At 55.3% G+C, this 14,164-nt stretch overlaps 1 protein-coding gene across 1 annotated transcript; it reads left to right on the top strand.

The window, feature by feature from the left end:
* Positions 1-2,018: 2,018 nt before the first annotated feature.
* On the top strand, positions 2,019-14,096 carry ZBTB17 (zinc finger and BTB domain containing 17). Its single transcript, XM_061601739.1, has 15 exons — positions 2,019-2,184; positions 3,282-3,488; positions 3,712-3,900; positions 4,711-4,896; positions 6,394-6,516; positions 8,149-8,405; positions 8,990-9,132; positions 9,586-9,886; positions 10,008-10,095; positions 10,283-10,399; positions 10,845-10,965; positions 11,678-11,808; positions 11,940-12,155; positions 12,642-12,731; positions 13,554-14,096. Exons 1-15 carry the CDS (start codon positions 2,178-2,180, stop codon positions 13,814-13,816), a joined length of 2,439 nt encoding a protein of 812 aa, XP_061457723.1. The 5' UTR covers positions 2,019-2,177; the 3' UTR covers positions 13,817-14,096.
* The last annotated feature ends 68 nt before the right edge of the window (positions 14,097-14,164 follow it).

Here is a 14,164-nt window from a genome sequence, read left to right as displayed (position 1 = left end):
TGATGGACGCTCCAAGATTCTGGCCCACGGGCCAAGGCAACAGAGGGAATCTGGGAAGTTTGCTAGCTAGCCATAAAAAACATCCCAGAGACAAGACTTTTCCACAAAGTGTATCTCACTAGGACCTAATTCTGCAGCCGGTCTCCCAGCTGCCTCTCTTGAGCTGGCCAAATAAATCACTTGGAAAACGGGTGCTGCAACTCAGCACGGCAAGCCTGTGTGTCAAACTTTCCTAAACTGGATGTTGTGCAATTGCACAAATGAATCACACACCTCAAGGCCTACAACAAACGTGAACCAGAGGGACTTCAAGATGATGCTTTAAAGAGGTGCTGAAATGTGAGTTTACAACACACACACACACGTTTAAAAAGCACACACACTGAAAGGGGCTAAAGGAATCTTCTCCAGATTCCCAGAGCGCAGAGGCAATTCTCCATCCTTATGCCAAGATGTGTTCTTTCTTTCTGGCTGGCCTGAGGTGGTGAGTATCACCAAAAGCAAACCTTGACAAAGAGTGACCCCTCCTGGCACAAAGAAGACCTACCTGGATGCTGTTGGGAGACAACGGGCAGAGCTCAGATGGTGAAACAAGCAGAGCCATGTTAACTCAAGGGAAATACAGCCTTCTGTGGACACAAAGGTCTTGGGCCTCCCTGTTGCTGAATAGTGCCTGCAGTGCGGGTGGACTGTTCACAGAAAGGATGGCTTTGCAGGCTGCCTCGGGCACAAAAGAGGTGCGCGTGGTGGGGAGGAGAAAGCATTGGCACCTACTTGGCAGCCTGGGGAGGGAGCAGCTGTGAGGTGTGGAGTCCCTGGCAGCCTGAGGGTAGGAGCCACTCAAGGCAATATCCGGCATCAGGCACCTCCTCAGGCCCCCCTGGGTTGACCCAGAATTATTCTACAATGGGTTGATTTTTGTTTACAACATTAAACAGTCGATCTGTTTGTTGTTATCATTCAATTATTATCTGCTATGCCACCTGTTTATCCATTATGCTAATAACATCTGTCTGTCTGGAAAGTTTACTGTAAGTAGCATTGTCTTCATTTTCTCTCTCTCTCAACTTTTGTTTCTTCTGTTACAATGCTGCTGTGATGTTCACCAAGGCCTGGGGGGAAAGCTGCATAGACACAGAGTGGAGGGAAAGGCAGGGCCCTGAGAGGCGGGCAGAGAGAAAGGGAAATGCCGGGCAAAGAAAGCAAGAATGGCAGAATCAGAATTAAAAAATTGATTTTAATTGTTTCACAGTGGTTATTGCAGCCATTTGGGTGGGTGGGGATAATTTTTAAAAGTGGGACATAAATGACAGTAATTAATAATTTAATGATAATAATAAGCGGGCAGCTGGTATAGCACAGTGGGGAGGAGAGCCTGGCTGGGAGTCCAGAGCCTGTGAGTTCAAATCCCCGCTCGTGTCTCCTGGGCGTCAAGGGCCAGCTAAAGATCACCCCACAGGGAGTGGCTCAGGGGTGACGTGCCCTGCCAGCTGTGCTGCTGTGGGCAAGCGGCATAGTCCCAAGGAGCCCAGTTGTGGACAAGGAAGGGGTTGGCTTGTGCAGCTGTGGCAAACTGAGCAGGCCCTGGCCAGCTGGGGAGGACTAGCCTCAGAGGGAGGCAATGGGAAACCCCCTCTGAATACCGCTTACCATGAACACCCTAATTCATAGGGTAGCCATAAGTCAGGATCGACTTGAAGGCAGGCCAATTCCATTTCCCCCCAATAATAATCGGAGGAGCAGAATGTGACAGCTAAAAAGAAGAATAAATTGACGTGTGGGGAAGCCAGCGGAGGGAGGGAGGAATGGAGGGGGCGGCCTTGTTGCCCCGCCTCCTCTCCCCCCCTCCCTGTATTTTTCTTTTCCTCTCACAGCAGAGCTACCTCTAGTGCTTGCCCTTGCCTCTGGTGTCATGGCGGCCAAAACAGACCGAGGAAGCCGCCTGCGTCACGTGCTCTTTATTCGTCCGCCTCCACGGTTCCCCTTTCGCCAAGCGGGGCACGCGCATGCGCACAAGGCGAAAGGCAAAAAAAATGCGCGTCGGGAAAGAGGCGGTGGCTAAGGCGACGCCGCTTCCGCCCGGCCCCAAGATGGCGGCGCCCTTTGTCTGTTCCGTGTCACTCTGAGCGCCGCCACCGCCGCCGCCGCCGCCGGTCGGGATTATGTGACGCGCCCGGATGGCAGGTGGGTGGGGGCGTTGGGAAGGGGAGGGGCATGAAGGGAGCGGGGGGGTGTCTCCGGCCTGCCAGGAAAGGGGGAGAGGGCACCAAAGAGCAGACCTGGGGCGGGGGCAGCAAGTGGGGAGGGGAGACCAAAGGGGGAGGGGGGCGCTGGGGAGGGTCCCTAAGGAGGCAGCAAGTTTGTGGGCCGGGGGGAGGGGCAGCAAAAGGGGAGGGGGAATACGTGGGGGGTGGGGAGGGACAGGGGGGAAGGAAGGGGGCAGAACGGGGGGGAGGGAGGCTTCTTGAGACCCCCAGAGTGTCAGGTGCTGCTGAGGGGGAGGGGATTGGGGGTGGGAGGGGGCGACCAGTTTGGGGGGGGGGAACGGCGGCTCAGGATTCTCTACATATCCTTTCCCGGAGTGACAGCCTTCAAAGTGGGTCCGTAACAGGGATATAGTCTACCAGTTCATCACCAGAAAAGGGGGGTGGGGGCGCCATGCCCTCCCGCCGCCCCCCGGCCGACCTCTCTCTCTGCTGGTCGCTTGGAGGCGATTTGGGCAGCTTAAGGGGCAAGCTGAAGAAGTGGGCTTCTGGGCTGGCCGGTGGAGGGGTGGGAGGTCTCTGGGGTCGGAAGCAGGTGTTACTAAGCCGGTGAGGGCTCAGGTGGGGGTGCTCTCTTGAATGGGGTAGGAGGAAACTTGGGGGGGGCTTGGTGTCAGTGAAGGGAGGTGGTCGAAGGTGCTGGGAGCAGGGACCGAGGTTCAAATCTTACCTCAGCCCTGAACTCCTTAAGGAAGTCATTGCATCTCAGCCTCGATTCGCTGCCTGTAAAACTGGAATAAGCTGGTGTGCCTTGCCTTGTGGGCAGCGATGCTAAAGGCTGCAGAGCACTTTCCACCTATCTGGAAAAGTGGAGCCTCCTGTTTGGAGTGGCAGCAGTCAGGCTGGGTCCGAAGCGTCTCAGGATGAGCATGCTGATCGCTGTAGGGAGTTCCGCTGAGCCGTCTAAGGAACCCAGAAGCTGCTGCAGGCCGAGTCAGACTCTTGGTCCGCCTGTGCTGGCGGGGGAGAGGCCTCCCTTGGCGCGTTGAAAGACCTTCCGCACCTCTCGCTCCACAGCCATGGACTTCCCTCAGCACAGCAAGCAAGTGCTGGAGCAGCTGAACCAGCAGCGGCAACTGGGCCTGCTCTGCGACTGCACTTTTGTGGTGGACGGCATCGACTTCAAGGCCCACAAGGCGGTGCTGGCAGCCTGCAGCGAGTACTTCAGGATGCTCTTTGTGGACCAGAAGGATGTGGTGCACCTGGACATCAGTAATGCGGCAGGTGGGCCTGGGGTGTGTGTCCGGGCACGAATGGTCCGCCTGGGGGTAACTCCACTTAGAAAAGGAAGGAGGGCTGTGGCCTTTGTGCTGTGCTGTCTGGATGCTTTTGGAAGCCAGAGGTGGCTTCCAGAACCTGCTTGATGCCTGCTGTCGATGCCCATGAGGCGGGGTGGGGTGGCCGGTGGCACTCTGTCCTGCATTCACCGCCTCCATCTCCGTTTCAGGTCTTGAGCAGGTGCTGGAGTTCATGTACACGGCCAAGCTAACCCTGAGCCTGGAGAATGTGGAAGATGTCCTGGCCGTGGCTGGTTTTCTTCAGATGCAGGAGATCATCAGCGCCTGCAACTCGCTGAGGGCTCTGTCGGGGCCGGCAGAAACCGCCGCCGAGCGCCCTGAGGCCCCAGCAGTGGCTGGTATGGGGCTTCCTCGCCTCTGAGGCTGTTTGGGTTCTTTGGCTCAGCACCCATCCTTGCAGGAGCAGGGAAATGACGGGCACTGCTCTGTTGCTTTTTGCTTTCTCTCTAAGCTTCTGGCTGTTGTGGCTGGAGGAATCAGCTATGGACTCCCTGGTGGAACCTCTGGCGTTCGGTCAGTGGGTCCCAAGAGGTGTAACGCAGCCTTCCCCCACAGGGTGCCCTCTGGCTGCTTTGGGTTATGACTCCCATCAGGAGTCGGTATGGGAGGAGCAGCCTGAAACGCCAGGTTGGAGGAGGCTGTTCTGATGATTAATGACAAGCCCAGGGAGGAGGCTGCCTGTTGCATCCGCGTGTGAGTTGCTGTCCTGGGCTTGGTGCTAGACATGCCCCACCCAGCCAGTGACTTGAGCGGAGACACAGAGGCAGGAAGTTTTTCCGAGGATGCAAGGGTGAAAAGAGTGCCCCCCAGTCTTAGCTCTGTGGGGTCTCTCAGGCTGAGGCCGAATAAGGCATGCAAATCTTCAGGCTTTGGCTTTCCTTGGCATGGACTCTTCTTCAGCCCAGAAAGCAGAAAGCCTGCTGAGCGTGCCTTACAGTTCCCCACCCCGACCCTGCAGCACTTGCTTGAGTGCACATGAGTGCTTGGCCAGAGCTTTGTTACCGCTGCAGCCCTGTAGGGATGGATCCCTCTTGTGCCCATTTTTGGAGGGAGGGGGGTGGCCTGTGCACCTGGTAGCCGCTCTCTGGGGGTGACAGCCGAAGAGAAGCGAGTGTGTCATCGGTGGCTTTGCCTTCGCTCTTTCCCAGGGCAGGAGAAAACAGCTGGTGGAGTTGCTGAGGAGACGGAAGCCCTCAGGGAGCCGGAGGAGACCCCCCAGTCCCCACGCAGTGCCCTCCAGCAGGGCAAGGGGATGGATCGTGCAGAGGAGCAGGAGGAGGAGGAAGCGGAGGCGGCCATGGGGGAGGCGAGCAGCGGGGCTGGCAAGGGTCCAGGTAAGTGCTGGGAATCGGGGCCTTGGGCAGTCCAAGGCTCCAGGCTCCAAAAAGTGGTTTCCGTGTATAAAGTACATTTGTTTCAAGTGTGGTAATTTTGTAACCCACCCTGGGACCATTGGATGGAAAGTGGCCTGGAAGTTCAAACAGCAAATAAATGCAGAGTGAACGCATTTGACCTCCGTGGCTCAGTTTGTGCCCAGAATGTCCCAGTCCCAAGGATGGGATGGAAATGGCCCTTCTCTGTCGGAGCCCCTGGAGAGCTGCTGCCAGTCAGAGTAGGCAGTATTGGCGTAGATGGACCAATGGTCTAACTCAGTACAAAGGAGCATGCTGTGCTTCCATTTAAATCAGCCCTTTGTTCAGAGCCATGAGGACTAGAATCGTACTTTCAGGAGTAGACCGTAGCTCTATGGTTGAGTGCCTGGTTTGCATGCGAGGTTCAGTCCCTAGCAAGCAGGGCTGGAACGTCCCCTGCCTCAAGCCCTCAGTGAGTCACTGCCAGTCAGTGCGCACAATATTGAGCTTGGTGACCCGACGGTCTGAATTCATATAAGGCAGCCTCCTTTGTCCCTGCTGGGTCTTTGAGTGCAGTCCGTGTGTGATGGACTGGCTGAAGGGTGCTCATAGAATTATCTGTGTTTGATTGATTTTTAAAAGCTCTATTCCAATCCTCTTGCAAGGCTCAGGGCAAGCTAAGACATCTCAAAACAAAAACCTGAAGATAGATATTCAAACCTTGATTCTCTGCAACTACCAGAGCATTAGGTGACTTGCCTGATGCAATGTATTGGGTTAAAAATCCAAGTAAAACTTTTTTTTTTTTGAGAAGGTGGATCCACCAGTGGATCCTTAAAGAGATTAAAAAATCATTTTTGATGTTGTTTGGTGGGAATAACAGTTATCTGTGACAGAGAAAATCCCAGGCTGAGGCAGCAAAACTCCCCCCCCCTTGCATTGCCTCCACCTCCGTTTGGCTTCGCTCAAAGCTATTCCGGAAGGCAGTCAGGGCCTGCCTGTGGTGGGGTGGAGGAAGTCAATCGTTTAAATGTGGTTAATAAACAAATAAATACTAGTAGGGCAGCTCACTCCTTCTCCCACTTGGTGCCCTCTGGATGTTTTGTACTCCTACCTGGCTGGGGCTGACAGGAGTGGGGTCAAAAACATCTACAGGGCACCAGGCTGGGAGACGCTGGTGTAGAATCAGGAGAGGAGGAAATCCAAACTAGTAGACCACATTTTTCAACATCCATGAGGTCTAGAATGTCTGCTGGGGCTTATCTTTAAAATCCGTGCCAGGATTTTCTGCTAGAATTAAAATCCGGGGCCTCTGTTCCGTGCTGTGTGACAGGAATTGTTCAGATTAGGCCTCTCTTCCCTCCCTCTCCCCAAATCTTATCCTGCTTTCCACTCTGTCGCTCTGACCTGTTGCCATTGATCATCATGGCTCTTTGTTGGTGACGTTGAGGGGTTTGTGACCTGCTCCTGTTGTTTCAGCTGCAGACAAGGCCACAGGAGACATCTCCTCTGGAGAGCCTGAGAACCCGCAGCCAGATGGTCCTGCCCCTGGAGAAACCAGCCCCACCTCAGAATGCCTCCCCTCGAGCCCCCCTGAGGCAGGTTAGTGGCTCCAGCAGTGGGGAAATGGGCTCCTTCTGCCCAGGAGAAAAGTCTCTTCTGCCCCCCGGCTCTTTACCGGACACTGCAGGGTGTGATCTCCATGTGGCACCAAAAGGGCCTTTCTTTCTCCACATCTGACTTTTGCTCGTGTGGGGCTTGCCCAGAACTCCCTCCTTCCCTGCGGAGACTTGGCTCCTGTTCTCCCAGTGCTGGGGGAGGAGCCAGTCTGTCATATTCCTCCTGCGGGGGTCATGATGGGCAGCTGCTGACCCCTCTCCATCCCAAAGGCTCTCGGAGGTGAATGAGGGAACCTCCCAACCGGAAATACTCAGAGGCAGGAAAGGGCTCATTTTGGGCACAAGTGAAGCTCAAGGCACCCAGGCGGCAGCTGGGGAGGGGGAAGGATTTGCAAGGCAAATGGGGCAATTTCTGAGAACGGGCTGGAGAAGCTTGCAGGTAGATGGTCTGCTTGCTTTCAGCTCTCAGTTGTGGGGGGGGGGTTTGCACGTGCAGCAGAGAGAAATGCTGTAAAAAACAACTATGGGTTGTATCCAGCATTAGACCTAGTCAGAGTAGACCCCCTGAATTTCATAGACACGACTGACTATATCTGCAAATGTGCAATGGCCCAAAGCAAAAAACCCAAGTAAACAACTGCTTGTGTCTTTCAGAGAGCCATAGGACCTGTCTGTCTGGCCAGGGTTTGGGGAGAGGAGATGGCTGAAGTCAAGGGTCTGGATCCCTCTGGACTTCCCACCATCCCTGGTCCAGACTGGTCCAAAGCGGCTTGGGATGATGGGAGTTGGGGTCCCACCATCCCTGGGAGGCCCCACACCCTCCCTCCTGGCTCAAGCAGGGTTCGTTGGACAGAATGTGTTTTATTGCTGTAGAATTGGATTTTCTCCTGGTGGAGTATTGGATGCTTCCTTGATTTACTGGTATCCACCCTGAGCCTCAGGCTGCACAAGTCCGGTGAAGGGAGAGTTGGGGCTGTCCAGCCTGGAGATGAAACCACGGAGACAGGAGAGTGGTCTCCAAAGGTCTGAAGAGCTCCCAGCCATGCCCTATTCAGGATAGACCCATTGAAATTAATTTAGTCATGTTTATTTCAGTGGGTCTGCTCTGAGTAGAACTAACATTGCATACAACCCTTGTTCTCTGTGTTGCTCCAGTGGGCAGGACTCGAACCGATGGGTGGAAGTGACAGGGAAGCAGGTTTCAGCGCAATATTAGGAGAATCCTCTGAAGGGTGAGAGCAATTCAACAGTGCAGCAGAATTCGCCTCAGGAGGTGTTGAGTTCTCCTTCACTGGAGATATTTAAGCAGAGGTTGGACAGCCAACCTGTCAGAGAGGCTGCAGTTGCAAGATTCCTGTTCTGAGCAGAGGGTCAGAGTAGATGCCCTCTAGGAACCTACCCAACTTTGTGATTTTATGAATTTAATCCAGAAGGGTGCAGGTTGAGAGGGAAGGATGGTGCAGGGGTGGGGATTCAGCAGCTGCAGCAACCCAGACACAGCTGGGTCTACCAAGATGGAGTCCACCCAGACCTGTGGTGGCTGCTACTCTCTCTGGGGTCTCTTTCAACATCCACCCAGCCCTCAGTCCATCTGCTTTGTCTCTCCCCCCCCAAGAGCCCTCTGTACTGAAGCTCCCTGCTGAGATGGAGGTGGAGCTGGAAGGCAGAGAAGAGGAAGAGGTGGAAGAGGCTGAGCCAAACGCCCAAACCCACGAGGCACAGTTGGCCAACGGCAACACTCCAGAGGAGACTGAGTCAGGGGGCACAGACTCCGGGCAGGAGAACAGTGGGGAGGCCAGGCTGCTGCGCTCGGGGACGTACAGCGACAGGACGGAGTCAAAAACCTACGGGTCGGTCACGCACAAGTGCGAGGTGAGTTGTGGGAGGAAATGAAGCAGGAGGAATGGAGCCGTCGAAGGAGAGAAGCGGCTCAGAACGCCCCGTGGAGGCAGCTTGAAAGAGGTTTCCTGTAGAGCAAAACCCTGCGGGGAGGGCTTGCTTCAGCTGCAGGGAGGCCCCCCTGACGCCTCCATCGGAAAGGATCTCGGGGAGCAAGAGCTGGAGGAAGGCAGCAGCAGCCTGGGAGACTTTGCCTCCCTCCTGTGATGATCCTGTCTGCTGCCCCCAAAGTGCGCATGCGCTGGGCTTGTGTTTTCCCAAACATGCTTCCAACAATACCCATTCCCAAGCTTGCTACCAGAGGAAAATGTCTGGGTTTAGACACGAAGTGGCGTAAGTCCAGCCAACCTGCTGCCCTGCCTCTCTGCTTGTTTAATGCTTAACACTTCTCTTGCCCTTAGAGGGGTGGGAGTGAAAAGGGACCAGCCCTCTGGTTCAAGCAATGCTGGCAGAGGCTGCTTCCGGATGGGCTGATGAGCTGCAACTCTGGCCTGGTTTTGGTCCTTCTGTTCAGTGGAGCTCCCTTCAGCAGCCTCTTGCACTGTCTCTTGCCACAGGACTGCGGAAAGGAATTCACTCACACCGGCAACTTCAAGCGCCACACCCGGATCCATACCGGGGAGAAGCCCTTCTCCTGTCGAGAGTGCAGCAAAGCCTTCTCTGATCCAGCCGCCTGCAAGGCCCATGAGAAAACACACAGGTGCGATGGGGCAAAGGCCAGGGAGGCTGATCCAGAGGGAAAGGGCGCTGTGGTGGGTGGGGTGGGGAGTGCCTGTGTCTTGTCATGGGTGGGATAATTCCATTTGTGTTCGTTGTGGTTGTGTGCCATTTCTGCTCTGGTGGACTGTGCAAAAATTAGGCAGAGGCTGATTGGTTTAATTGTCATCCTGTGCACAGGGCTCTGGCTTCTCAGCCAGCATCATTAATACCCTTTTGAACAGATCTTTTCAGCTGTAATTAAATAAAGCTGAAGTCTGCACCGTCTGTCTTTTTGGGAGATTCCATAAAATTGTAGCCTGCAGACTGTTCTGATAATACCTTTATGTCCTTTATGGACACAGCTAGCCGTTCTTTAAAGCCATCTCAGCTGGTCACCCTTGCATTGTCCTGTGGCAAGGAGTTCCCTGGAACAGTCCAAACCATTCCCTTCCAGCCCCCTGAAGCCATACAGCTGTGAGGAGTGTGGCAAGAGCTATCGCTTGATCAGCCTCCTCAACTTGCACAAGAAGCGACACACAGGAGAGGCCAAGTACCGCTGCGAGGACTGCGGCAAGCTCTTCACCACCTCCGGCAACCTGAAGCGCCACCAGCTGGTCCACAGCGGCGAGAAGCCCTACCAGTGTGACTACTGCGGCCGCTCTTTCTCTGACCCCACCTCCAAGATGCGCCACTTGGAGACCCACGACACAGACAAGGAGCATAAGTGCCCCCACTGCGAGAAGAAGTTCAACCAGGTGAGGATGGGCCCCCCGGGGCCCCCCACCCACTCCGTGGGCCCTCCGCTCTGGCTTGCACGGGGGTGCACGGTTGTGGCAGCCCCCACGTTCATCGCCAGTCTCTCGCGTCTGCCGGCAGGTGGGGAACCTGAAGGCCCACTTGAAGATCCACATTGCCGACGGGCCGCTGAAGTGCCGGGAGTGCGGGAAGCAGTTCACCACCTCAGGTATGGAGGTTGAGTCAAGCTCTGCTGGACCCGGCCATGGGGGCCGCTTCCGGTTGCTTCTGGCAACCAGGGCCAAAGCCCTGCAGCTTTTGGTCTTATGGCTGCCGCTGTCATTGCTGCCCCCTCTACCCAAAGCGCATGTTGTGCCTGCCTGCCAAGGGCGTTTCACCTCCTCCTCCTCCTGCAGGCAACCTGAAGAGGCACTTGCGCATCCACAGTGGTGAGAAGCCGTACATCTGCATCCATTGCCAGCGGCAGTTTGCCGACCCTGGGGCTCTGCAGCGCCACGTCCGCATCCACACGGGTGAGTCTTGGGGCAGGCCAAGGAGAGAACGGGGGGGGGGAGCGTTGGGAGGGCCACCCACCCGCCAGTTCACATTTGGCAAGAAAGCAGGCTTCCAACCTGTGCAAGTGTTGCACTTTCAGAGGGTGGTGTGGATTGCCTGCTCTGCCTAATGAAGAAGCTGGCAGGGGGTGGGAAAGACCTCTCCCTGCCCCACACTCTGGAGAGATGCTGCCGTCAGAGTGGGCCACTGGCTAGATGGACCAGTGTCTTAACTCAAGGCAGGTTCACACGTACACCTGAATCCCAGATGGGTGATGGCGAGAGCTTGATGCTCAGTGCCACGGAATGTTCTCTCTGCACGTGCCTAGGCGGTACTCTCGCTTAGGCCTTCTTGCCCGGCTTGAATCCAGCGCCGCCCTGCTGCCAAGGGCTGTTGCCACCTTCTCCTTTCTTCTCTTCCCAGGCGAGAAGCCCTGCCAATGCCTCATCTGCGGCAAGGCGTTCACGCAAGCCAGCTCCCTGATTGCGCATGTGCGCCAGCACACTGGAGAGAAGCCGTATGTGTGTGAACGCTGCGGCAAGAGGTGAGCCACCTTGGTGGGTTTCCTTGCAGCTGCAGAGGCTGGGATGATTTGCTTGTTCTGTCACTTCCGCACCCACCCAAGGCTAGGGCTGGTGGGGCGTGCGTGGCTGCACCGCCTGTATACTATGCCCTAGAAATGTTTATTTTGTGCTGGCTTCTCTTCCTGTTTTGATTTTGTTTTAAAAAGACGGGGAGATTAAACTGGGAGTTGAAGCTTTGGAGCATCCACAAATTGTAAATCGTGCTTCCCCGCCCACCCTCCCAGCTTTGAAGATTACACCAGGCTGGGCATTATCATCCACTTTCAAGCATATTTTTGCAGCCCATGGGACCTAGAAACTTGCTCCCTTTTTGGAAAGGCAAGCTCAGCTATGCAGCCGGCGACATTTGTGTCCCTTTGTCTCCGCCTCCTGGGGAATCTCAGTCATTGCTTCAGAGCTGGGTCTTGGAGAGTTTGGGGTGGGGGGGGTGCTTTGTGGGGGAGGACTTGGCTGGCGTAGCATGAGCTGTGACGCAGGCAGCTCTCAGGTTGAATCTGCCTCGGTGGCTTAAGGCGCGTCGCCCCTCCCTCTCAGCTTTACTGCCCCACCCCTGCAATAGGGGAGATGATAACACGGGCTTGTTGACAGGGTAATTCATGTGCAGTGCATTGAATACTTGAAAGCGCTGTGCAAGTTTTATTACCTGTGCCACCCATTCTCCCTCTACCTCAGGTTTGTCCAGTCCAGCCAGCTGGCCAATCACATCCGCCACCACGACAACATCCGCCCCCACAAGTGCAGCGTCTGCAACAAAGCGTTTGTGAACGTCGGTGACCTCTCTAAGCACATCATCATCCATACAGGTGAGTCCTTTGGGCAAGGATTTGCATCCAGTGGGCAGAGAGGTGGATTTTGGCCAGCTAAGGGAGGGCTATGGGGGAGGAGGTGCCCTCAGCCGGCTGCCAAAGTGCCTGCCCCTTCTTGACTCACGCAGGAGAGAAGCCGTTCCTGTGTGACAAGTGCGGGCGTGGGTTCAACCGTGTGGACAACCTTCGCTCTCACGTCAAGACGGTCCACCAGGGCAAAGCCGGCATGAAGGTGCTCGAGCACGGGGAAGGAGACGAGTTCGACATTGTGACGGTGGCCTCTGATGAGATGGTGACGCTAGCCACGGAAGCGCTGGCAGCCACGGCAGTCACTCAGCTCACGGGTGAGGAGGGGGTCCTTTGCTTGCGTGGTGGGAGAGGGTGGTCCTTCTTGCTCATCTTTTATGAAGTGCCTGCAGGAGACCTGAGAAAATGGGCGGCAACCTCAGCTTCCCCAAAACATAAATCTTCTAGTCCTCAGAATTGGCCCACACCATATGCAATTTCCTCCTCCCTTCATTCTGCTCATGACATCCTTGGCAAAAAAGCTAAGCATGATGCATTTACACAACGTAAGACAGTTGTTAGGGGTGGGGTCTTCCTTACCTCCTTTGCTGATTTTGGGTGCAGTTGACCCTTCTCAGCCTGTGGCATAATCTTTGCGCAGGAACTTGCTGTCTTCCCCTGCCCCTCATCTCCCATTCCCTTCCCCAGCCCTCCCCAATGGCAGGAAGTGTTACCCCACACCACAGGAAAGACATTGGGGGGGCAGGCTTGGTGGTTGCACCTGGGCAGGGCAGTTACCTCTTGTTTTTCTCAACTATCCACAGTGGTCCCTGTTGCCGCGCCTGTCACAGCTGACGAGACAGAAGCGTTGAAGGCTGAAATCACAAAGGCTGTGAAGCAAGTGCAGGAAGCAGGTGAGATCCTGGCTGAGCGTGGCCTGGCAGCTCCCTTGCAACGAAGCCTCGGGGTGGCAGGGAAGGAGGCTGGTACTGGGGAGAAGAACGGGAAGCAAGGCTGTTTCTGGCAACTTTCTGTATAGAAAGCTGGCCACAAGGGTGCAGCCGCCCAACGTGTGAGGAATTATTTCATGCTGCAAGTCCTCCTATTGCAAAGAGCAAGCGGTGACCTTTGGGGACACGACTGAAAGGCCTGCAGGTGGCAGGTGTTTGCTTTTCTAGAGAGAGGCGTTTTCCTTTGTACCTCTGTGCAACCCTTTTCCAACCTGATGCCCTCTCATCTGCCCCAGCCAACTCCCAGGGGCTGATGGGAATCATCGTCCAAAAGGGCTGGAGGGCAGCAGGAAAGGGGAGGCGAGAGTAGATCTTTGCTGTCTGCAAAATAGAGGAACCCTAAATACGAGTGGCTTCCCCCAAAGCCTCCTGGGAACTGTAGTTTAAGGGTGCCAACATTTGTTAGGCGTCTCCCTGTTCCCAGCGCAGCTAACAATCCCTCTTCCCAGGGTGCTAAGGGAACCAGAGCTCTGTGAGGGGAACAGGGTTCTCCTAAGACCTCTCATCAGCACCCTTAACATGGTACAGTGCCTCGGGTTATGTGGGGGAAACTAGGACTGCATGAAGTGGTATGCTGCTGCGTTAAGTGTATAGTATGCAGATAGGGGCCTTGTGTGAGGCTGACCAGTGTTTCTGTCGGTTGGGTGAAGCGCTTTCCAAGCAAGACAACCTGCCCCGTTTGCTCTCTTACTGGTCTGTCCTTTCTCGCCTTGGATCTCTTTCCAGACCCCAATACCCAAATCCTCTACGCTTGCGATTCCTGCGGGGAGAAGTTCCTGGATGCCAACAGCCTTGCGCAGCACGTGCGCATCCACACAGCACAGGCCCTGGTCATGTTCCAGGCAGATACAGACTTTTACCAGCAGTATGGAGCTGCCAGCTGGCAGCCTGAGCAGGTCATCCCTTCAGGGGAGCTGCTCTTCCGCACGCGGGACGGGGGGGACGCACAGCCCTCCTCCCTGCCAGAGGCCCCGCAGATGGCAGAGTGAGAGGAGCAGGCTGGACGGACAGTCCCCTCACAGGGGCAGTGGAACTGGTACGTTTGTACGACAGCTGACTGGGCTCATCGGCACATGGTTTGGTCCTAAGGTGCTGCCGGTGGCCCTCCGCATCCTACCCCAAACACCGCCAGCATCACTTACAAGCATCTATTTAAAAAGGAGACAGTGCTATGCGATACTGATGTAAAAAAAATGAAATTATTTCTGTATTTGAGAGAGTCTACATCTGTGTTAATATTTAGAAGAAATAAAGACCATTATTTTCTAATGTCTGTTTAAATAATGCAAAGCAGCTTGTCTCGGAAACCTGTTGTCACGGAGCATGGCCCACACTCT

The sequence above is a fragment of the Rhineura floridana genome, chromosome 18 (assembly GCF_030035675.1).
Source record: "Rhineura floridana isolate rRhiFlo1 chromosome 18, rRhiFlo1.hap2, whole genome shotgun sequence".
NCBI lineage: Eukaryota > Metazoa > Chordata > Lepidosauria > Squamata > Rhineuridae > Rhineura > Rhineura floridana.
Note: the sequence above shows the minus strand (reverse complement) of the source record. Positions and strands in the feature narration are given on the sequence as shown.

What these genes read in the sequence shown, in the direction of transcription:
- ZBTB17 (XM_061601739.1), top strand. An exon ending in TGTGAACGCTGCGGCAAGAG is followed by an intron (nt 10,966 to 11,677) that starts GTGAGCCACCTT and finishes CCTCTACCTCAG; the next exon opens with GTTTGTCCAGTCCAGCCAGC. An exon ending in GCACATCATCATCCATACAG is followed by an intron (nt 11,809 to 11,939) that starts GTGAGTCCTTTG and finishes TGACTCACGCAG; the next exon opens with GAGAGAAGCCGTTCCTGTGT.